Source organism: Elephas maximus, chromosome X (genome assembly GCF_024166365.1).
Source record: "Elephas maximus indicus isolate mEleMax1 chromosome X, mEleMax1 primary haplotype, whole genome shotgun sequence".
Lineage (NCBI taxonomy): Eukaryota > Metazoa > Chordata > Mammalia > Proboscidea > Elephantidae > Elephas > Elephas maximus.
Window position 1 is genome coordinate 109326421 of NC_064846.1, and position 22936 is coordinate 109349356.

At 39.7% G+C, this 22936-nt stretch overlaps 1 protein-coding gene across 6 annotated transcripts in view; it reads left to right on the forward strand.

Annotated features, from left to right (window-relative positions):
- HEPH (hephaestin) overlaps nt 1-22936 on the forward strand; it is a 211130-nt gene that overhangs the window by 67972 nt on the left and 120222 nt on the right. For all 6 annotated transcript variants that reach the window (XM_049872967.1, XM_049872971.1, XM_049872970.1 and 3 more), the window contains 3 exons: nt 13539-13752; nt 15366-15505; nt 16243-16374. In XM_049872967.1, coding sequence (XP_049728924.1) covers nt 13539-13752; nt 15366-15505; nt 16243-16374 — 486 coding nt within the window. The remainder of the gene's footprint in view (nt 1-13538; nt 13753-15365; nt 15506-16242; nt 16375-22936) is intronic.

The window sequence follows — 22936 nt, forward strand, 5'->3', positions numbered from 1 at the left end:
AGAGAAGACCATGTGGTTTAGATGTGAAGTGCCTTAGGAAATCAAAAAATCAAACCCATTGCCTCTGAGTCAATTCCGACTCATAGCAATCCCATAGGACAGAGTAGAACTGCCCCATAGTGTTTCCAATGAGTGCCTGCTGGAAATGAAATGTCTTAGGAAGGGAGGGTCAAAAGTGAAGAGGTCATTGTGGGCTAGAATAGTCAGGGAGTGCTTTCTGGGAGAAAAGAAACATGATTTGGATCTGGGGCAGGTAATTCCAGAAAGAGGGTAACAATATGAATGAAGATTCCAAGGTAGGAGCAAGATATATGAGAAGGCAGTGAGGGACAGATTTAATTGGAGCACTGGTTGAGTTTGGGGCAATAAGTGGAAAGTGGGATTGGGTTCATAGTTTGGGGCCAGGTCCCAGACGGCTTTGAAGGTTATAGTGATGGAATAGGCAGTGGGCAGCAAGGGAAAGGGATGATGAAAGTAATATCCTGACCAGTATTTCTGAGACTCAGTGTCCTTGACATAGAAACCTGGAGATTGAGATTAGCTCCAGGCAGCTTTGCAACTCAAACATTCAAGATTGTTATTTCAACATTCCATTGTAAAAATCTTCTAGGGAAGGTCATTCCAAAGCTGTCTTGTATAAGCTAAAAACCAAACCAAACCCGTTGCCATCGAGTCGATTTTGACTCATAGCGACCCTATAGGACAGAGTAGAACTGCCCCATAGAGTTTCCAAGGAGCACCTCGTGGATTCAAACTGCCCTCCTTTTGGTTAGCAGCCATAGCTCTTAACCACTGCACCACCAGGGTTTCCCTTGTATAAGCAGAAGTTCCTTTTTTATATCTAATTATTTAAGCTCACCTTTTTTTTTATTGCATAGGTTAAAACTTTCTTTGGAATAGTAATCATTACAACTTCATTTACTATGGTTAAGCATTCGGCTGCTAACCAAAATGTCGGCAGTTTGAATCCACCAGCCGCTCCTTGGAAACCCTATGGGGCAGTTTTACTCTGTCTTACAGGGTTGCTATAAGTCGGAATCAACTGGATGGCAACGTTTCTTTTTTTCTTTTTTTTTTTTGTATACACTGTGCTAAGCACTGTGAATACATTATTGTGTTTAATCTTAGAACAACCCAACAAATTCAGTAAAATGATCCCCATTTTGCGAATGAGGGAACTAAAAAATACAGAGCTTTAGAAATGCCTCAAGGTTATATAGATAGTAAGTGGCAGGTAGGGTGACTAACCATCTTAGTTTGCTCAGAATTCAGGGATTTCCAGGGATATGAGGCTTTCAATGTTAAAACAAGGAAATCCTCTGGGCAAACCAGGAGGGTTTTGTCATCTTAGTGGCAGAGTCAAGTTTCAAACCTTAACAGTGTAGTTTTGGAACTGGAACTCTTAATCTCTGTGCTTATTGCTCTCAATGAATCTCTAATAATATTTAATCTAATGCATAGAAGAACCTTATCTGAGACTACCTACCCTCAGCAATATACCTAGGGAGAGGCAGGAAATCCTCCAGGCACTTCCCAGGGGAGTCCTGAGCCAAGTTTTTTTTTTAATTTTATTGTGCTTTAGGTGAAAGTTTACAAAGCAAATTAGTTTCTCATTAAAAAATGTATACCCAAATTGTTTTGTGACATTGGTTGAAATCCCCACATTGTGTCACCTCTCACCCTTTCCCTTTCCACCCCGGGTTCCCCGTGTCATTCCTCCAGTTTTCCTGTCCTTTCCTGCCTTCTTGTCTTTGCTTTTGGGCCCATTTGGTATTCTATACCTGATTGCGCTAAGAAGTATTTTCCTCATGCATGTTGTTTGTTTTATAGGTCTGTCTAATCTTTGGCTGAAAGGTGGACTTCAGGAATGGCTTTCAGTTCTGAGTTAGCAGATTTTCTGGAGGCCATAGTCTTTTATAGTCTCAGGTGTTAATGCAGACTCTGCGAAACCTTTAAATCTGAACTTTTTTTGGAGAATTTGAATTTTGTTCTACATTTTTTTCGCTCTCTGTCTGGGGGTCTCTGCTGTGATCCCTGTTAGAGCAGTCAGTGGTGGTAGCTGGGCACCATCTAGTTCTTCTGGGCTTAGGCTGTTTGAGCCTCTGGTTCATGTGGTCCATTAGTCTTTTGGACTAATATTTTCCTTGTATCTTTGGTTTTCTTCATTCTCCTTTGCTCCAGATGGGATGGGACCAATAGATGTATCTCAGATGGCCACTCAAAAGCTTTTAAGACCTCAGATGCTACTCACCAATGTAGAATGTAGAACATTTTATGAACTATGATATGCCATTGACCTAGATGTCCCCTGAGACCACAGTCCCCAGCCCTCAGCCCCTGTACTTGGTCCCCTAAGGTGTTTGGATATGTCTAGGAAGCTTCTATGACTTTGCCTTGGTCAAGTTGTGCTGACTTCCCCTATATTGTGTGTTTTTCCCTTCACCAAAGTTTACACTTGTCTATTATCTGGTTAGTCATTTACCCTACCCGCAAGTCCCATCCCTAGTAACCATCAAAGATTGTTTATTTCTGTGTGTAAACCTTTTCTTGGGTTTTTATAATAGTGGTCTCATACAATATTTGTCCTTTGGAAATTGACTTATTACATTCAGTATAATGTCCTCCAGATTCATCTATGTTGTGAAATTTTTCCCAGATTCATCATTGTTCTTTATCGTTGTGTAGTATTCCATTGTGTGTGTGTACCATAATTTGTTCATTCATGTGTTGGTGGGCACTTAGGTTGTTTCCATTTTTTGCTATTGTAAATAATGCTGCAATGAACATGGCTGTGTTTGTATATGTCTATTCGTATGATGGCTCTTATTTCTCTAGGATATATTCCTAGTACTGGGATTGCTAAAGAAACCCTGGGAGTTTAGTGGTTAAGGCAATGGACTGCTAACCGAAAAGTCAACAATTTGATACCAACAGTGGCTCCATAGGAGAAAAATGTGGCAGTCTGTTTTTGTAGAGATTTGCAGCCTTGGAAACCCTATGGGGTCACTACGAGTAGGAATCAACTCAATGGCTGTGGGTACTGAGATTGCTGGATCATATGGTATTTCTATTTCTGGCTTTTGAAGGAGGTGCCATATTGTTTCCCATAGTCGTCGTACCATTTTACACTCCCACCAGCAGCACATAAGAGTTCAAATCTCCCCACAACCTCTCCAACATTTGTCATTTTGTGTTTTTTTGGATTAGTCGCATTAATGTTGGGGTGAGATGGTATCTCAGTGTAGTTTTGATTTGCATTTCTCTAATGGCTAATGATGGCAAGCATTTCCTCATTAGTCTGGCAGCTACCTGAATGTCTTCTTTGTTCAAGTGTCTGTTCATATCCTTTGCCCATTTTTTAATTGGATTATTTGTCTTTTCATTGAGCTGTTGAAGTATTCTATAGATTTTTAGATATTAGACCCTTGTGGGATATGTTATAACCATTTTTTTTCCCCCAGTCTGTAGGTTCTCTTTTTACTCTTTTGGTGGAGTTTTTTGATGAGCATAAGTGTTTAATGTCTAGGAGTTCCCAGTTATTTAGTTTATGTTCTAGTGTTTGTACATTGTTAATTATGGTTTATATTGTATTTATGGAAACCCTGGTAGTGTAGTGGTTAAATGCTACGGCTGCTAATCAACAGGTCGGCAGTTCAAATGTTTATGCCATGTACTAGTGTCGTCCCTATTTTTTCTTCCATGCTCTTTAACATTTTAGGTTTTTTATTTAGGTCTCTGGTCCATTTTGTGAGGTATGGGCCCTATTTCTTTTTTTTTTTTTCAGATAGACATGCAGCTTTACCAACACGATTTGTTAAAAAGACTGCCTTTTTTTCCTTTTTAAAGAACTTTGGGCCTTTGTCAAAAATCACCTAACCATAGGTGGATGGGCTCTCAATTCTGTTCCATTGGTCTGTCATTGTATCAGTACCATGCTGTTTTGACTACCACAGCTGTATAGTAGTTTCTGAGATTAGGTAGTATGAGGCCTCTTACTTTGTTCTTTTTCTTCAATAATGCTTTGCTTATCCCCGGCTTCTTTCTTTTCTGTATAAAGTTGGTGATTTTTCCATCTTGTTAAAGAGTGCTGTTGGTATTTGGATCAAAGTGTATTGTATTTATAGATTGCTTTGGGTAGAATTGACATTTTCAGAATGTCAAGCCTTCTTATCAATGAGCATGATATGTTTTTCCATTTGCGTAGTCTCTTTTGGTTTCTTGGAGTAGAGTTTTGTAGTTTTCTTTGGGTAGGTCTTTTATGGCCATTGTTAGATCTATTCTTAAGTGTTTTATCTTTCTATAAAAAAATAGGTATTACAAATTGTATTTTTCCTTGATTTCCTTTTCAAAGCTCTCTGTATTGGAGTATAGGGATCCTACTGATTTTTGTGTGTTGATCTTGTATCCTGCTTCTCTGCTTTAGTTCTAGTACTTTTCTTGTGGAATCTTTGGAGTTTTCAATGTATAGGAACATATCATCTGCAAATAGGGATAGTTTTATTTATTCCTTTCCAATTTGGATGCCTTTATTTTTTTCTCTTGCCTTATGGCTCTAGCTAGGACTTCCAGCATAATGTTAAATAGGAGTGGTGATAAATGACATCCTTGTCTTGTTCTCATTTTCAGGAAGAATGCTTTCAGCTTCTCTCTGTTGAGAATAATATGGGCTGTTGGTTTTGTATACATGTTCTTTTTATGCTGAGGGGTTTCCTTTCTATAAGTATTTTATTGAGAGTTTTTATCAGGAATGGGTGTTGGAATTTATCAAATGCCTTTTCTGTGTTGCTTGAGCTGATCATGTGATCCTTTTATTTTCTTTTATTTATATGGTGGATTATGTTATTGATTTTCTAATGTTGAACCTTCCTTGCGCACCAGGTATGTATACCACTTGGTCATGGTGTATTATTATTTTTTTGATATGATGTTGAATTCTATTGGCTAGAGCTTTGTGGAGAGCTTTGCATCTATATTCATGAGAGATATTGGTCTGTAATTTTGTGTGTGTGTGTGTGTGTGTGTGTGTGTGTGTGTGTTTGCCTGGCTTTGGCATCAGGGTTATTCTGGGTTCATAGAATGAATTATGGAGTATTCTTTTCTTTGCTCTGAAATAGTTTGAGTAGTACTGGTGTGAGCTCTTTTCTGAATGTTTGATAGAATTCTCCAGTGAAATAGTTTGGACCAGGGCTTTTAGTTGTCGTTGGGAGTTTTTCTTTTTTTATTACCTTCAATCTCTTCTCTTGTTATGGATCTGTTCAGATTTTCTATCTCAGTTTGTGTTAGTTTAGGTAGGTAGTGTGTTTCTTGAAATTTGTCCATTTCTCAAATGTGTTGGAGTACAATTTTTCATAATATCCTCTTATGATCATTTTTATTTCAGTTGGATCTGTTGTAATGTCTCCCATCTCATTTCTTACTTGGGTTATTTTTTTCCTGTTCTGCCTTTCTTTTGTCAGGTTGTCAATTGTTTTTCAATTTTGTTGCTCTTTCCAAAGAACAAACCTTTTGATCTTGTTGATTCTTTCTATTGTTTTTCTGTTCTCAATTTCATTTATTTCTGGTCTACTCTTTATTACTTCCTTTCTACTGGTGGCTATGGGCTTCTTTTGCTGTTCTCTTTCTATTTGTTCAAGGTGTAGGGCTAAAGTTTTGATTTTGGCCTGTTCTTTTTTGATGTGTGCATTTATTGCTGTAAGTTGACCTCTAAGCGTTTCCTTTGAGTGTCTCAAAGGTTTTGGTATGCAGTGTTTTCATTCTCACTTGATGCTAGTAAATTTTTTTTATTCCCTCTTTGATTTCCTCTATTGCCCAGTTGTTTTTAAGCAAGGCAGTATTCAGTTTCCATGTATTTGATTTTTTATCCTTAATTTTCCTGATATTGTTTACTACTCTTATGGTGTCATGATCAGAGAGAATGCTTTGTATAATTTCAGTGTTTGGGATTTTATTGAGGATTGCTTTGTGACCTAAAATGTGGTCTGTTCTGGAGAATGATCTATGTGCATTGGAAAAGAATGTATACTTTACTGTTATTGGGTGGAATGTTCTGTATATGTCTATGAGGTCCAGTTGTTTGATTTTTGCCTTTAGATCTTTTGTATCTTTGTTGAGTCTCTTTCTAGATGTTCTGTCCTTTACTGAGAGGTGTGTGTTCCAGTCTCCTACTATTATTGTGGAATTGTCTACTTCTCTTTTCAGTGCTGTTAGAGTTTTATGTATTTTAGAGCCCTGATATTGGGTGGATAGTTGTTTATTAAGGTTATGATTTCTTGGTAGATTGTTCCTTTAATCATTATATAAAGTCCTTCCGTGTCTTTTATGGTTAATTTTGCCTTAAATTCTATTTTACCTAAGGTTCGTATTGCCACTTCTGCCCTTTTTTGATTATTGTTTGCTTGATTTTTTTTCCATCATGTGATTTTTGTGTGTAAGGTGTGTCTCATGTAAACAGGGTATTGATTGGTCATTTTTTTAATCCATTCTGCCACTCTCTATTTAAGTTTACATTTAAGCCATTTCTGTTCAGTGCCATTATCAATAGGTGTGAGTATATTTCTGTCATATTGTTGTGCTTTTTTTTTTTGTGGTGCTGCCATTTTCTTTGTTCCTCTTACTTTCTTGTGCTAAGTTCCTTTTGTTTATAGTTTTTGTTTCTTTTAATATTATAGATTTTTGTGTTTACTGAGTCTTTATGTTTTTCTTTTTACTTTGATGACTAGGTGTGTTAACATTCCTTCTGGTTATCTCAAAATTTACCCTTATCTTCCTAAGTTTGACCCAGTCTTTTATTAATTGATATTGCCTCGACTTCCTCTCCATTTGAAAGCTCTATACCTGCACTGCTTATTCCCTCTTTTATTGATTTGATGTTGTCATAATTTACAGACTGACATCTCTTTTTCCCTGTTTTAAGTCTTTTAGCTTTGTTTTATTATTGAGAGTTTTCCCTAGGTTCTTACCTGGTTAATGCTGTCCTGTGTCCTTGACTTAGGTAGTATTCTGTTGTTGTTGGTTCTCTAACTGAAATACTCCCTTTAGTATTTCTTTTGTTTTGTTCAGTATTTAATAATTCCCTTAATTTCTGTTTATCTGAAAATGTCCTGACTTCACCATCATATTTGAAAGCGTTCTGCAAGATATGTTATTCTTGGTTGGTAGTTTTTTTTTTTCTTTCATGTTGTATATATATATGTCATACCATTGCCTACTTGCATGCATAGTTTCTGCTGAGTAATCGGAGCTTAGTCTTATTGTTTCCCCTTTGTATGTGACTTCATTTTTCTCAAGCTGCTTTCAGGATTCTTTCTTTGTCTTTGTTTTTGGCAAGTGTGATTATGATATGTCTTGGTGACTTTCTTTTGGAGTCTATCCTATATGGGGTTCATTGAGTTTCTTGGATGGACAGCTTTTCATCTTTCATGATATTTAGGCAGTTTTCTGCCAGCAAATCTCCTCTTTGTTTTCCATTTTCTCCCCCTTTCTGGAATTCTGATCACACACAAATTTTTGCTCTTAATCGTGTCCCACATAATTCTTAGGTTTTCTTGATTCTTTTCTCTGATTTTTCCTTAAACAAAGTGGTGACCATGGATTTGTCTTCAATCTCACTGATTCCATCTTCCATTGTTTTGAATTTGCTCCTAAAACGTTTTATTGAGTTGTTTGTTTCTGAAGTTTTGTTTTTTATCTTTTTGATTTCCAGTTGCTGTTTTTGGATGATTTTTAATTGTTTATTTATTTTCACATTTTGTTTTTGTATTATTTTCCTGAATTCTTCTATTGTTTTGTCTGTGTTTTCCTTGATTTTGGCTATGTTTTCATTGTTTGTGTGTGTGTGTTTTCATGGTTTTGAATATTTTCTTCCTTGGTTTTGTCTGTTTTCCTTGATCTCTTTCCTAATCTCTTGCCAAAAACAAAACAAAACCCATTGCTGTCTTGTTGATTCCAACTCATAGCAACCCTAGAGGACAGAGTAGAATTGCCCCATAGGGTTTCCAAGGGTCGGTTGGTGGATTTGAACTGCTGACCTTTTGGTTAGCAGCTGAACACTTAACTACTGCTCCACCAGAGCTCCTAATCTCTTTCAGAGCCTTAAATACTACTGTTTTGAATTCCATATTAGATAGTTTCACTGCCTTTTCTTCTACATTAAGGTTATCTGATTCTTCATTTTGGTCACTTGTTATGGTCATCTTGTTCTGCTTTTTTATATGTGTTTTGATACTGTGTGCTGTTTCCAAGACATTGAGGTATTATCGTCTTTATTTATTGATTGTGTGTTCATCTGTTTCATCTTGCTTTTTTGTTTTGTTTTGAAATGTCAGGGTAGATGGTCCAGGCATGCTTTGCTACTTGCTGGCCCATGTGCCTGATAGCCCTCATCACCTTGTCTGTGTGTGTAGGGTAGCAGCAGGCAGGGAAAGCCTACTTTTCTGTTCACTGGTTTCACGAGACGGCTGAGGGCAGACTGGGTGGGCACTGCCAGCCTCCTGATGATGGTCAAGTGGTGTGGCAGTGTTCAAAGCCCCTTCTCAGATGGGTGGGGGTGTCACATGGGTAGTCATATGAGTTTGCTTCCCACCATTCAGCAGCTGATCAAGTGGAGAAGGGAAGAGGAGGTGCAGGTCCAGTGTACCAGCAGCCTTAGCTCTGGGGTTGCTCTAGTGTACTGGTGTAGTGGGGCCTGACAGGAAGCGAGGTAGGTGGCCTACAGGCCTTGTGGGAGGGAGAAAGAAAAGAAAAAGGGAGAAAAAAGGTACGGTGCAACAGTAGCTGGGGGGTAGGGGTGTTGCAGATCCAAGGGCTGGTGGGAATCTAGGGGAGGTTATGTACTGGACTAGGTGGGAGGAAGAAAGAAAAGAAAGAAAAAGAAATAAACAATAAAAATAAATGGCTGTGTAGTGGGGGACAGGGGTTGAGATGGGGCAGATTCAGGGCAATGGCATGCCAGTGTGCCAATGGCACTCTATCCATGGAAGTGTGGCAGGGGCTGATGGGAAAGGGAGGAGGTGGTGTACGGGGCTAGATGGGAGTGAGAACAAGAAGGAAGAGAGAGGAAAAAAAAGAAAAGAAAATGGTGATGTTGTGAGGGCCAGTGAGTGGAGGTGGGACAGATCCAGGGGACAGTGGGAAGGGAGGGGAGGTGATGTATTGAGCTAACTGGAAGGGAGAAAGACAAGAAAATAAAGAAAGATTCAAAAAAATTGGTATGGTGGGGGCCAGTGAGTGGGAGGGGGTGAAACCAGGGCAGTAGTAGGCTGGTATGCCAGTGGATCTCTAGCCGTGACAGTGCCATGTGGGCCTGGGGGAAGGGAGGGAGGTGGAATACAGGGTTACGTGGGAGGGAGAAAGAAAAAAAAATTTTAAATCATTTTAAAAAGGCGACCTGGTGGGGGCTAGCGGTGGTGAGAACAGAATGGACCCAGGGGCCTGTGGGAAGGGAAAGGGGCTGACATATGGGGCTAGGTGTGAGTGAGGAAAGAAACACAGAAGAGAAAAAAAGAAAGAAAAAGAAAAAAATGACAGTGGGGGCAGGAGCCAGTGGGTGAGGGCAGGGCAGACCTGGAGTGGTGGTGGGCCAGTGGATCTCTAGCTGTGGTGGCACAGCGGGGACTGACAGGAAGCAGGCGAGATGGTGTATGGGGCTAGGTGAGAAGGAGAACAAAAAGGGAGAAAGGGAGAAAAAGAAAAACAAAAAAAAATGGCTGTGTGACAGGAGCCAACAGGTGGGGATGGGAAGACTCAGGGCAGTGGTAGGCCTGTGGCCTCTAGCCATGGTGGCACAGGGAGATAGCTGGTAGGAGGGAGGAAGGTGGTGTATGGGCCTAAGTGAGAGGGAGAAAGAAAAGGAAGAAGGAGGAAAAAAAGCCAAGCAGCAGATGGGGATGGGGCAAGGTGGGCTGGGAAGGGATCTTGTATTGTGGACAACACTGGTGGGGGCTCCCAGGATGGATTCTTGCTTCTACTCACCAGAAGAGTAAGAGGTAGGAAAGCCTGTTTCTCTGTTTACCAGAGTTTACCAGGTGCTCTGTCTCCTGTTGGGAGCTCTGTGAATTTGCCTTCCCCTACTCCCTGCCCCCCATGTGTCTCTCAGTTTATCATACTGTGGGTGTTTGCCTGTTGCTGTGATGCTGACAGCCATGCCACCAGTGTTCAGATACCAGCAGGGTCACCAATGGAGGACAGGTTTCAGCTGAGCTTCCAGACTAAGACAGGCTAGGAAGAAGGACCCAGCAGTCTGTTTCCGAAAAGAACTACCCAGTGAAAACCTTATGAATAGCAGCAGAACATTGTCTAATATAGTGCTGGAAGATGATCCCCCCAAGTTGGAAGGCTCTCAAAAGAAGACTGGGGAAGAACTGCCTCCTCAAAGTAGAGTCAACCTTAATGACGTAGTAAAGCTATCAGGACCTTCATCTGCTGATGTGGCATGACTCAAAATGAGAAGAAACAGCTGCAAACATCCATTAATAATTGGAACCTGGAATGTACGAAGTATGAATCTAGGAAAATTGAAAATCATCAGAAATGAAATGGAACACATAAACATCGATATCCTAGGCATTAGTGAGCTAAAATGGACTGGTATTGGCCATTTTGAATCAGACAATCATATAGTCTACTATGCTGGGAATGACAACTTGAAGAGGAATGATGTTCCATTCATGGTCAAAAAGAACATTTCAAGATCTATTCTGAAGTACAATGCTGTCAGTGATAGGATAATATCCATACACCTACAAGGAAGACCAGTTAATGTGACTATTATTCAAATTTACTCACCTACCACTAAGGCCAAAGATGAAGAAATAGAAGATTTTTATCAGCTACTGCAGTCTGAAATTCATCGAGCAGCAGTCAGGATGCATTGATAATTACTGATGATTGGAATGAGAAAGTTGGAAACAAAGAAGAAGGATTGGAAGTTGGAAAGTACGGCCTTGGTGATACAAACAATGCCGGAGACCAAATGTTAAAATTTTGCAAGACCAACAACTTCTTCATCGCAAATACCTTTTTTCACCAACATAAATGGCTACCACACACATGGACCTCACCAGATAGAACACACAGGAATCAGACTACATCTGTGGAAAGGGACGGTGGAAAAGCTCAATATCATCAGTCAGAACAATGCCAGGGGCCAACTGTGGAACAGATCATCAACTGCTCATATTCAAGTCCAAGCCGAAACTAAATAAAATCAAAGCAAGTCCACAAGAGCCAAAATATGACTTGCATATATCCCACCTGAATTTAGAGACCATCTGAAGAATAGATTTGATGCATTAAACACTAGTGACTGAAGACCAGACAAGTTGCGGAATGACGTAAGGTCTTCATACATGAAGAAAACAAGAGGTCGTTGAAAAGACAGGAAAGAAAGAAAAGGCCAAGATGGATGTTAGAGGAGACTCTGAAAGTTGCTCACAAACGTCGGGCAGCTAAAGCAAAAGGAAGAAACAATGAAGTAAAAGAACTGAAGATTTCAAAGGGCAGCTCAAGAAGACAAAGTAAAGTATTACAATGACATGTGCAAAGAGCTGGAGATGGAAAACCAAAAGGGAAGAACACACTCCATGTCTCTCAAGCTGAAAGAACTGGGGGAAAAATTCAAGCCTCGAGTTTCAATAGTGAAGGGTTCTATGGGGAAAGTATTAAACGACGCAGAAAGCATCAAAAGAAGATGGAAGGAATACACAGAGTCAATATAACAAAAAGAATTAGTTGATGTCCAAGCATTTCAAGAGGTAGCATATGATCAGGAACCGATGGTACTAAAGGAAGAAGTCCAAACTGCTCTGAAGGCATTGACAAAAAACAAGGTTCCAGGAGTTGATGGAATACCAAATGAGATGTTTCAACAAACAGCTGCAGCACTGGAGGTGCTCACTCATCTATGCCAAGAAATATGGAAGACAGCTTCCTGGCCAACTGATTGGAAGAGGTCCACATTTATGCCTATTCCCAAGAAAAGTGATCCAACCCAACGTGGAAATTATAGAACAATATCATTAATATCACATGCAAGCAAAATTTTGCTGAAGATCATTCAAAAACAGCTGCAGCGGTATATTGACAGGGAACTGCCAGAAATTCAGGCCGGTTTCAGAAGAGGGCGTGGAACCAGGGATATCATTGTTGATGTCAGATGGATCCTGGCTGAAAGCAGAGAACACCAGGATGTTTACTTGTGTTTTATTGACTATGCAAAGGCATTCGACTGTGTGGATCACAACAAATTGTGGATAACATTGCGAAGAATGGGAGTTCCAGAACACTTAATTGTGCTCATGAGGAACCTTTACATAGATCAAGAGGCAGTTGTTCGGACAGAACAAGGGGATACTGATTGCTTAAAGTCAAGAAAGTGTGTGTCAGGGTTGTATCCTTTCACCATACCTATTCAATCTGTATGCTAAGCAAATAAATAATCCGAGAAGTTGGACTATATGAAGAAGAACGGGGCATCAGGATTGGAGGAAGACTCATTAACAACCTGCGTTATGCAGATGACACAACCTTGCTTGCTGAAAGTGAAGGAGACTTGAAGCACTTACTAATGAAACCAGAGATCACAGTCTTCAGTATGGATTGCACCTCAACATAAAGAAAAAAAAATCCTCAAAACTGGAGCAATAAACAACATCGTGATAAATGGAGAGAGGATTGAAGTTGTCAAGGATTTCATTTTCCTTCGATCCGCAATCAACAGCCATGGAAGCAGCAGTCAAGAATTCAAATGACACATTGCATTGGGTAAATCTGCTGCAAAGGACCTCTTTTAAGTGTTGAAGAGCAAAGATGTCACCTTGAAGACTAAGGTGCGCCTGACCCAAGCCATGGTATTTTAAATCACATTATATGCATGTGAAAGCTGGACAATGAATAAGGAAGAATTGTGGTGTTGGTGAAGAATATTGAATATGCCATGGACTGCCAAAAGGATGAACAAATCTGTCTTGGAAGAAGTGCAACCAGAATGTTCCTTAGAAGGGAGGATGGAGAGACTGCATCTTACTTACTTTGGACATATTGTCAGGAGGGATCAGTCCCTGGCAAAGTACAGGGTCAGCTGAAAAGAGGAAGACCCTCAAAGAGGTGGACTGACATAGTGGCTACAACAATGAGCTAAAGCATAACAGTGATTGTAAGGATGGTGCGGGACCAGGCAGTGTTTCTTTTTGTTGTGCATAGGGTCTCTACGAGTCAGAACTGCCTCCACGGAACCTAAGAACAACAACAACTCCCTGCCCGGGGTCATTGCTGGCTGTGTTCCAAGATGGCAATGCTGTGCCCTATCAGTTGGCAGAGGACCTCTGCTCTGTATCTCTCTTCATTCCGTTTTCCATCAGTTTCTTTTTCTGTTTGGTGTTTGATCTAGTTCTTCATCCCTTAATTTGATGCAATTGACGTTTGTATCTGTTTTACTTAGTTTTTCAGGTCTTTAATGCAAAGGCACAGCATGGTGCATCTCTCTAGGGGTCCATGTTGGCTCCACTTCTGAAGTCAAAATTTGCTCTCTGTTCCTTCCTCAGGGACATTTGAGATTTATTGTCAGGCAGGCAACCATCGTGAAGCAGGAATGAGTGCAATCTACAATGTCTCCCAGTGTCCTGGCCGCCAATCTACCCCTCGGCACCGCTACCAGGCTGCAAGAATCTACTACATCATGGCAGAAGAAGTAGAGTGGGACTATTGCCCTGACAGGAGCTGGGAATTTGAATGGCACAACCAGTCTGAGAAGGAGAGGTAAGTTTTCAGAAAAGGAGAGATCACACTTCCAGAGAATCTGGACCATTTATCAGATGAAGATACTAAAACTCTGAGATGAGAAGAAGGGACACATCTAAGGTCATTTATTAAGATACCAACATATCTTAAAAAAAAAAAAAAAGATACTGACAGATCTGAGAACAAGGACTAGAATGCAGGTCTTCCAAGTTCCAGCTCAGTGCTTCTTCTAGCTTGCTGTAATATTGTAGGACTGAAGTAAAAAGACCTTACTCGCACTCTCATTTTTTTTTAGTTTTTTGCTGTCCTTCCTCTGGTTAACCAGAAGAACCTATCCTGGGACCTAAAATTTATAGAGGATTTACTCAAGGGACTGAATGCCCCAGTGCAGCTGTCCCTTGGCAAAATGGCATTGCATTCATTAAGGTACAGTTTAAGCTATGTATCAGAAAAAATCCAAAATAAAGTGGCTTAAATAAGAATTTTATTTCTTGCTCAAGTAACAGTACAGACAAATGGTCCACAGCTGATAGGTGAACTACATCTCTGGGACCAAGATGTACATTCCAATTATAGCCATCCCCAACTATCAAGAAGGGGAAAGGAATCCAGGGCAATCAGCATTGTCTATAAGGAGATTACCTGGAAGTTGTATACATCACTTTCTCTCATACCCCATTGTGCTGAACCTATTCGTACGGCTACATCTAGCTGCAAGGTAGAATAGAAAATGTAATTATTGTTAGGCAGCTATAAAAAAAACTCAGCTAAATTCTAGGGAATTCTACTACTGAGCAAAGAGGGATAGGAGAATGGAAAACGAGGTATAATTTAGCAGTCTCCACTACAAAATTTGTTTCCAGTGCTCTCATTGTCCTTTTCCAATTTTTGTCTGATATGTTGGTTGTTGAAGAATGAAGTCTTCTTTCTAACTTACTCTGAGACCTGGGAAAAGTGACTTCCTTTCTCTGAACCTTGTTTTACTCATCTGTAAAATGATGTGGTGTAGTTGAAAGAACCTGACTGTAGAGGAAGGGAGGCTTAGATTTCAGTCCTGGCTCCCTCACTAGCTGACAGTGTCATTGTAGGTAAGACCTGTCACCTCTGGGCTGCTGATTCCACCTCTGGGACTTACCTACCTCATAGGCCTTTTGAGAATGTCAAACAATAAAGTGAATAATCTGTAAATTGGAAAGCATCACATAAGAAAAAATCTGTAAGGTTTCATTTCCTCTCTACCTCTCCCCACCCCACCCAGCAGCAGCACCACTTAGTACTCTTCAGCCACCTTGTATTTTGTCCATTTGTCAAACTAATTCCATCTAAGACATCCTTAAGACTGGAGCTAGAACCCAGAGCTCCTGATTGTTATCCCAGTGTTCTTACTATATTAAGTGCACTTCAAATTCCTATGTGGAGGATAGGCAAGCAAGAAAACATCAATAGATGTATCAATAGATACTGAAATCTTCCGTTTTTAATTGTGATTGTGTGGCCAACATGATCAGCAATCCAGCATTAGCAGGTCTCCTTCCTTTTCTACCTATAACATGGTTCGGACTTAACTTCCCCACATCTGAAAATCAGGGGTTGAGGGCCAAGTGCTGATACCACTCTTTGGATTCCTTTAGTTATGGTCACATCTTCCTGAGCAACAAGGATGGGCTCCTGGGTTCCAGATACAAGAAAGCTGTATTCAGGGAATACACTGATGGTACATTCAGGATCCCTCGGCCAAGGACTGAGCTAGAAGAGCACTTGGGAATTTTGGGTAAGGGAATGCCACTTCCTCCTTAGTGTCTAGAACCCTGGGCTGCTCCTTGTATGTCATATCAGGAAGGCCTTCCCATTTCCCATTCTCAGCTTTTACTTATGATGTGCTGAAGCTATAGTCATATTTTATAAAACAGCCACATGAAAATAAGCATTTACCCATGTGTCATGGACTAAAAGTTAATCAGACTAGATAATTCAAAGGGAGGAATCCATGAATTTTGTTGCAACATGAACCAGGTTTTCGCAGACCTCTATACTTATGGGTCTCTAAGAATGATAGATTTAAACACGTAGGTATAATTTAAGAATATCAAAGAATAGGAAAAATGATACAGGGAACCAGTATTACTCCTGTACCACAGTTTAATTATTGCTACAGTTTTCTTCACTTTTATAGGAGCAGATGGGTTTCCTCATTCTTGTCCTGTCCCAAAAGGGGCCCACTGGCCTCTGAAGAGACCCTAGTCACTTTGTATTCTGGGCCAAACTTTCACTCCTTGCCATCAATGATTCCACAGAGTTCTGATTCCCTAGAGCCTTGGGCTATTATGGAGAGAGGATTGGGGTGGGAGAAGTGGGGAGAATTAGAGGCACAATCCTGTTGTTGAGGCATCCTCTTCCTGTGGGTAGGCAAATCCCTAGTTCTAGGGAGCTCCTATGTACATCCCTTTCTTTACTGCCTCCTGTTCCACTCTTCCAATAATGGGATTTTTTTTCTTTTGCATATATTAGGTCCGCTGATCAGAGGAGAGGTTGGTGATATCCTGACTGTGGTGTTCAAGAATAATGCCAACCGCCCCTACTCTGTGCATGCCCATGGAGTGCTAGAATCTAGTAACAACCAACCACTGGCTGCTGAGCCTGGTAAGTGGGGACACTAAGTGAAGAGACAAAGCACCTCTGCTTCAACCCTATGGTTTGCTCCTTAAAAAAAAATGCTTTTAGTGTTCTGAAACAGGAATATTGGTCAGGACTAAGCCATAGCCTATATTTGTCTCAATGAAATACTTGCAATCAATCCCAGAACAGGCTACCTACCTTAGATCTTTTGCTTCATTGAAGACTGATCCCTAGCCCTTGTCACACACTGAGGCTTATACTGCCCTTAACCGTGAACACAGATGGAGCTTTTAACCCTCTATAGATTCTGGCATTAACCTGGCTACAGTCTGAGGTCCTAATCTGGGCTAGAGAGTGGCTTAGTCCAGACCACAGACTGATCCTCAACCTCATCCATAGACCAGTTCTTATCCCCTTGTTAGTTGCCATCGAGTTGGTGTGATCTCATGGAAACCCCATGCATAACAGAATCAAATGTTACCTAGTCCTGTGCCATCTTCATGATATTTGGTATGCTTGAGTCAATTGTTGAGTCCACTGTGTATTTCCAACCTAGGGGGCTCATCTTCCAGCACTGTATCAGATAATATTGTGTTATAATCCATAGGGTTTTCACTAATTTTCGGATGTATGTTGCCAGACCTTTCTTCCTAGACAGTCTTAGTCTAGAATCTCTTCTGAAACTTGTCCACCATGGGTGACCCTATTGGTATTTGAAATACCAGTGGCATAGCTTCCAGTATCATAGCAACACACAGGCCACCATAGTACAAAAAACTGGCAGAAGAGCCTATCCTTTCAGGACAGACTAAATCCCAACCCAGTCCAATATTAAATGTAGAGTGACCATACTCTTGGCCACATTCTCTTCCATTTATTCATTCATTCATTTTTTTTTTAGTGGAGGCCTACTAGGTGAAAAAACTGTTTAAGAAGCTATAGATGCAGTAATAAATAATACTTCTTCCTGCCGTTAAAGAATTAGAACTCTTAGGATAGCAAGACAAGCAAACTGGTGATTACTGGTTATTTTAATACACTGTGATAGTTGTTAAATAGGAGTTTTTACAGTGTGCTAGGGAGATGAAGAAGAAGATGCCTAATGTTTAAATGGGCAAGAATGATTTCCTAGAGGAGGTGATATATAAGCTGAGATCTAAATCAGTAGTTCTCAAACTTTAATGTGCATCAGTTATCTCCTGGACGCCTTGTTAAAATGCAGATTACTGGGCTTTACTTCCAGAGTCTTTGATTTAGTAGGTCTGGGCTGGGGCCCAAGAATTTATGTTTCTAATAATTTCCAGGTGATACTGATGTTGCTGGTTCAGGAACTAAACTTTGAAAATCATTGATCAAAAAAATGAGGAAGAGGCATAAAATTCAAGGGTAGTGTGGGAGAAAATGAGGGAAAAGGAAGTTCCAGATGTAGAGAAAGCAATATGTAAAGACCCAGTAGTAAGAGAGATTGGAGTACAAGTAGAGGAAATGGTATAGATTCCAAAAAGATCAATGACGTAGAATCAACAGGATTTGGGGATTAATTGGACATAAACCCAAAAACCAAACCAAACCCACTGCAGTCGAGTCAATTTCAACTCATAGCAATCCTATATTTGGACATAGGAGGTGAGAAAGAGAAGGATTCTTGAATGACACCCACATATTTGGAGGAATATTCTTGAATGATACACAGATTTCTGGCTTGGGCAACCAAGTAAATAGTGATGCCATTCACCAAGATAGAGAACATGTAAGGAAGCAGATAGGATCAGGAGAGGTAAGATGATGATGAGTTCACCTTTGAATTTGTTGAATTTGAGGTGTCTAAAAACAAAAAAAAAATAGAGCTATCTAACAGATATAAAGTTCTGGAACTCAGGAGAAAGGTATGATCTTAAGGAATAGATTTAGGAGGCATCAACGTTTAGTAATAATTGAAGACAGGAATGAACACAGTCATCCCAGAAGATATATGAAATAATACAGTAAAAATTCTCGGATGAAACCCTGAAGAACACCAAATTATAAGGGATGTACCAATTGTAAAGTAAGCCTGAGAAATAGCAAGACAGGTAAGAGGAAAACTAGGAGAAGACAGTATCACAGGTGTTAAAAAGAAGAACATTTCCAGGACAAAGTGGTCAACGGTTTCTCCTACTTCAGAGAGGTTAAATAAGATAAGGCTGGACAATTTCTCATTAGATGTAGCAACAGGAGAGTGCTAGTGATCTAGATAAATTAGATGGAAAAGAACACAGGTTTGAATGGGCTAAAGATTAATTGATAGATGCAGAAGTAGAAAGAAACCGAGTGCAGTTTAATTTTAAGACACAGGCAGAATAATTTAACTTGATGAGAAGGTCTGGGGCGTGAAAGGACAAAAGTAAGTGGAGGTGAAGGGCACAGGTATTGAGGAGGTCAAGGCAGTGTTGGATAAGTCATACACACAGAAATTGAAGCCACTCAGGAAGATGACGAAAATTGGGGTGAAAAGGAAGACAGTGACCCAGGTACTAAGATCATCAATAAATGACCAAAAAAGAGAGAAAGGATATATTGGAAGCAGGAAAACCAGTTAAAATGTTGTCATACTGATCCAGACAAGTGATGAAAATGACTTTAACTAAGGTGGTAGGAAATGAGAATGGAGAGAATTAGATGGATTTGAGAGATGTTAGGGGAGAATTAATAGGATATAATGATTGAACAGATGCTAAGGAGATAAGGGAAATGGTGGAGACAAGGATAACTCCAAGATTTTTGAATTAGCACCTGGATGGTAGTGTCATTCACAGAGAAGATGGGAAATGTAGAATCAGGGAGGGGGGAGGCAGTTTTTTTTTTTAAGAGGTGAAGATATTGAGTTTATTCTTAGTTTTTAATTACTTAATATTTCAATGGGCTTTAAATGAAAGTTTACTAATCAAGTCAGTCACTCACAAAAATTTATATACACTTTGCTATGTACTCTTAGTTGCTCTTCCCCTAATATGACAGCACACGCCTCCTCGCCGTCCTGTATTCCCCGTGTCCATTCAGCCAGCTCCTGTCCCCCTCTGCCTTCTCATCTCGCCTCCAGATAGGAGCTGCCCACGTAGTCTCATGTGTCTACTTGAGCCAAGAAGCTCACTCCGCACCATATCATTTTCTGTCTTATAGTCCAGTCCAATCCCTGTCTGAACAGTTGGCTTTGGGAATGGTTCCTTTCTTGGGCTAACAGCAGGTCTGGGGACCATGACCCCTGGAGTCCTTCTAGCCTCAGTCAAGCCATTAAGTCTGGTCTTTTTACCAGAATTTAGGGTCTGCATCCCACTGCTCTCCTGCTCCATCAGGGGTTCTCGATTGCGTTCCCTGTCATGACAGTTATCAGTTGTAGCCAGGCACCATCTAGTTTTTCTGGTCTCAGGCTGATGTAGTCTCTGGTTTGTGTGGCCCTTTCTTGTCTCTTGGGCCCATAATTACCTTGTGTCTTTGCTGTTCTTCATTGTTCTTTGCTCCAGGTGGGTTGAGACCAATCGATGCACCATAGATGGCCACTTGCTAGCATTTAAGACCCCAGATGCCCATCACCAAAGTGGGATGCAGAACGTTTTCTTAATATATTTTGTTATGCAAATTGACCTAGGTATCCCCTGAAACCAGGGTCCTCAGACACCCGCCCCTGCTACTCTGGCCTTTGAAGTGTTTGGTTTTATTCAGGAAACTTCTTTGCTTTTGGTTTAGTTCAATTGTGCTGATCTCTCCTGTATTGCGTGTTGTCTTTCCCTTCACCTAAAATACTTCTTGTCTACTCTTTAATTAGTGAATACCCATCTCCTTCCCTCCCTCCCCACCCTTGTAACCATCAAAGAATATTTTTTTCTGTGTTTCAACTATTTCTTGGGTTCTTATAATAGTGGTCTCATACAATATTTGTCCTTTTGCAACTGACTAATTTGACTCAGCGTAATGTCTTCCAGATTCCTCCCAATTATCCGATGTTTCACGTATTCATCGTTCTTCTTTATCGTTGCCTACAATTCCATTGTGTGACTATACCATAATTTATTTATTCATTCACCCATTGATGGGCACCTTTGTTGCTTCCATCTTTTTGCTATTGTAAACAGTGCTGCAATGAGCATTGGTATGCATGTATCTGTTCATGTGAAAGCTCTTATTTCTCTAGGATATATCCCAAGGAGTGAGATTGCTGGATCATATGGTAGTTCTATTCCTAGCTTTTTAAGGAAGCACCAAGTCAATTTCCAAAGTGGTTGTATCATTTTACATTGCCACGAACAGTTCATAAGTGTTCCAGTCTCTCCACAACCTCTACAACATTTATTATTTTGGGTTTTTTTGATTAATGCCTGCCCAGTTGGAGTGAGATGGTATCTAATTGTAGTTTTGATTTGCATTTCTCTAAAGGCTAATGATTGTGAACATTTCCTCATGTGCCTGAATGTCTTCTTTGCTGAAGCACCTGTTCATATCCTTTGCCCATTTATTAACTGGGATATTTGTCTTTTTGTTGCTGAGTTTTTGCAGTATCTTGCAGGTTTTAGAGATTAGAGGCTGATCGGATTTCTCATAGTCAAAATTTTTCCCAGTCTGTAGACAATCTTTTTACTCTTTTGGTGAAATCTTTGGATAAGCATTAGTGTTTGATTTTTAGGAGCTCCCAATTATATAGTTTCTCTTCTGGCATTTGTGCATTGTTAGGAATGTTTTGTATACTGTTTATGCCATGTATTAGGGCTCCTAGTGTTGTCCCTATTTTTTTTTCCATGATCGTTATTGTTTTAGATTTTATATTTTGGTCTTTGATCCATTTTGAGTTAGTTTTTGTGCATGGTATGAGGTATAGGTCTAGTTTCATTTCTTGCAGGTGGATATCCAGTTATGCCAGCACCATTTGTTAAAGACATTGTTTTTTCCACATTTAACAGAGTTTGGGCCTTTGGCAAATATCAGCTGCTTGTATGTGGATGGATTCATGTCTGGATTCTCATTTCTTTTCCATTGGTCTATATATCTGTTATTATACCAGTACCAGGCTGTTTTAACTACTGTGGCAGTATAATAGGTTCTAAAATCAGGTAGTGTGGGGCCTCCCAATTTGCTCTTCTTTTTCAGTAATGCTTTACTTATCCAGGGCCTCTTTCCCTTCCATATGAGGTTGGTGATTTATTTCTCCAACTCATTAAAAAATGTCATTGGAATTTTGATCAGAATTGCATTGTATCTATAGGTTGCTTTGGGTAGAATAGACATTTTTACAATGTTGAATCTTCCTATCTGAGAGCAAGGTATGTTTTTTCTACTTATGTAGGTCTTTTTTGGTTTCTTGAAGTAGTGTCTTATAGTTTTCTTTGTATAGGTCTTTTACATCTCTGCTAAGATTTATTCGTAAGTATTTTATCTTCATGGGGGCTACTGTAAATGGTATTGATTTAGTGATTTCCTCTCCGATGTTCTTTTTGTTGGTATAGAGGAATCCAACTGATTTTTGTATGCTAATCTTGTATCCTGTTACTCTGCAGAACTCTTCTATTAGGATCAGTAGTTTTCTTGAGGATTCTTTAGGGTTTTCTGTGTATAAGATCATATCGTCTGCAAAAAAAGATACTTTTACTTCTTCCTTTTCCATCTGGATGCTCTTTATTTCTTTATCTAGCCTAATTTCTCTGGCTAGGCCATCCAGCACAATGTTAAATGAGAGTGGTGATAAAGGGCATCCTTGTCTGGTTCCTGTTCTCTAGGAACTTTGCTTCTATTCCTATTTTGCTAGGAATTTTTATCATGAATAGGTGCTGGACTTTGTCAAATGTGTTTTCTGCATCAGTTGATAAGATCGTGTGGTTCTTGTCTTTTGCTTTATTTATATGGTGGATTACATTGTTTTTCTAATGTCGAACCATTCCTGCATACCTGGTATGAATCCACTTGGTCATGGTGAAATTTTTTTTTTTGGTATGTTGTTGAATTCTACTGGTTAGAATTTTGTTGAGAATTTTTGCATCTAAGTTCTTGAGTGCTAGAGGTCTGTAATTTTCTTTCTTTGTGCTGTCTTTCCTGGTTTTGGTATCAGGGATATGCTGGCTTCATAGAATGAGTTTGGGAGTTTTCCATTCTTTTTTATGCTATGAAATACCTTTAGTAGTGGTGTTAACTCCTCTCTAAAAGTTCAGTAGAATTCTCCAGTGAAGCTGTGAGGGCCAGGGCTTTTTTTTTTTTTTTTGGAGTTTTTAAACACATTTCAATATCTTTTTTTCTTATGGATTTATTTAGTTCTATCTCTTTTTGCTTTTATTTAGGTAGGTAGTGTGTTTCTATTAATTCATCCATTTCTTGTAGGTTTTCAAATTTGTTAGAGTACAGTTTTTCATAGTAATATGATATGATTCTTATAATTTCAGTTGGGTCTGTTGTGATATTGCCTATCTTATTTGTTATTTGGGTTATTTGCTTCCTCTCTGGTTTTTCTTGTCAGTTAGGCCGATGGTTTGTTGATTTTGTTTATTTTTTTAAAGAACCAGCTTTTGGTCTTGTTAACTCTTTCATTTTTTTTTCTCTTCTCTATTTCATTTAATTCTTCTCTAAT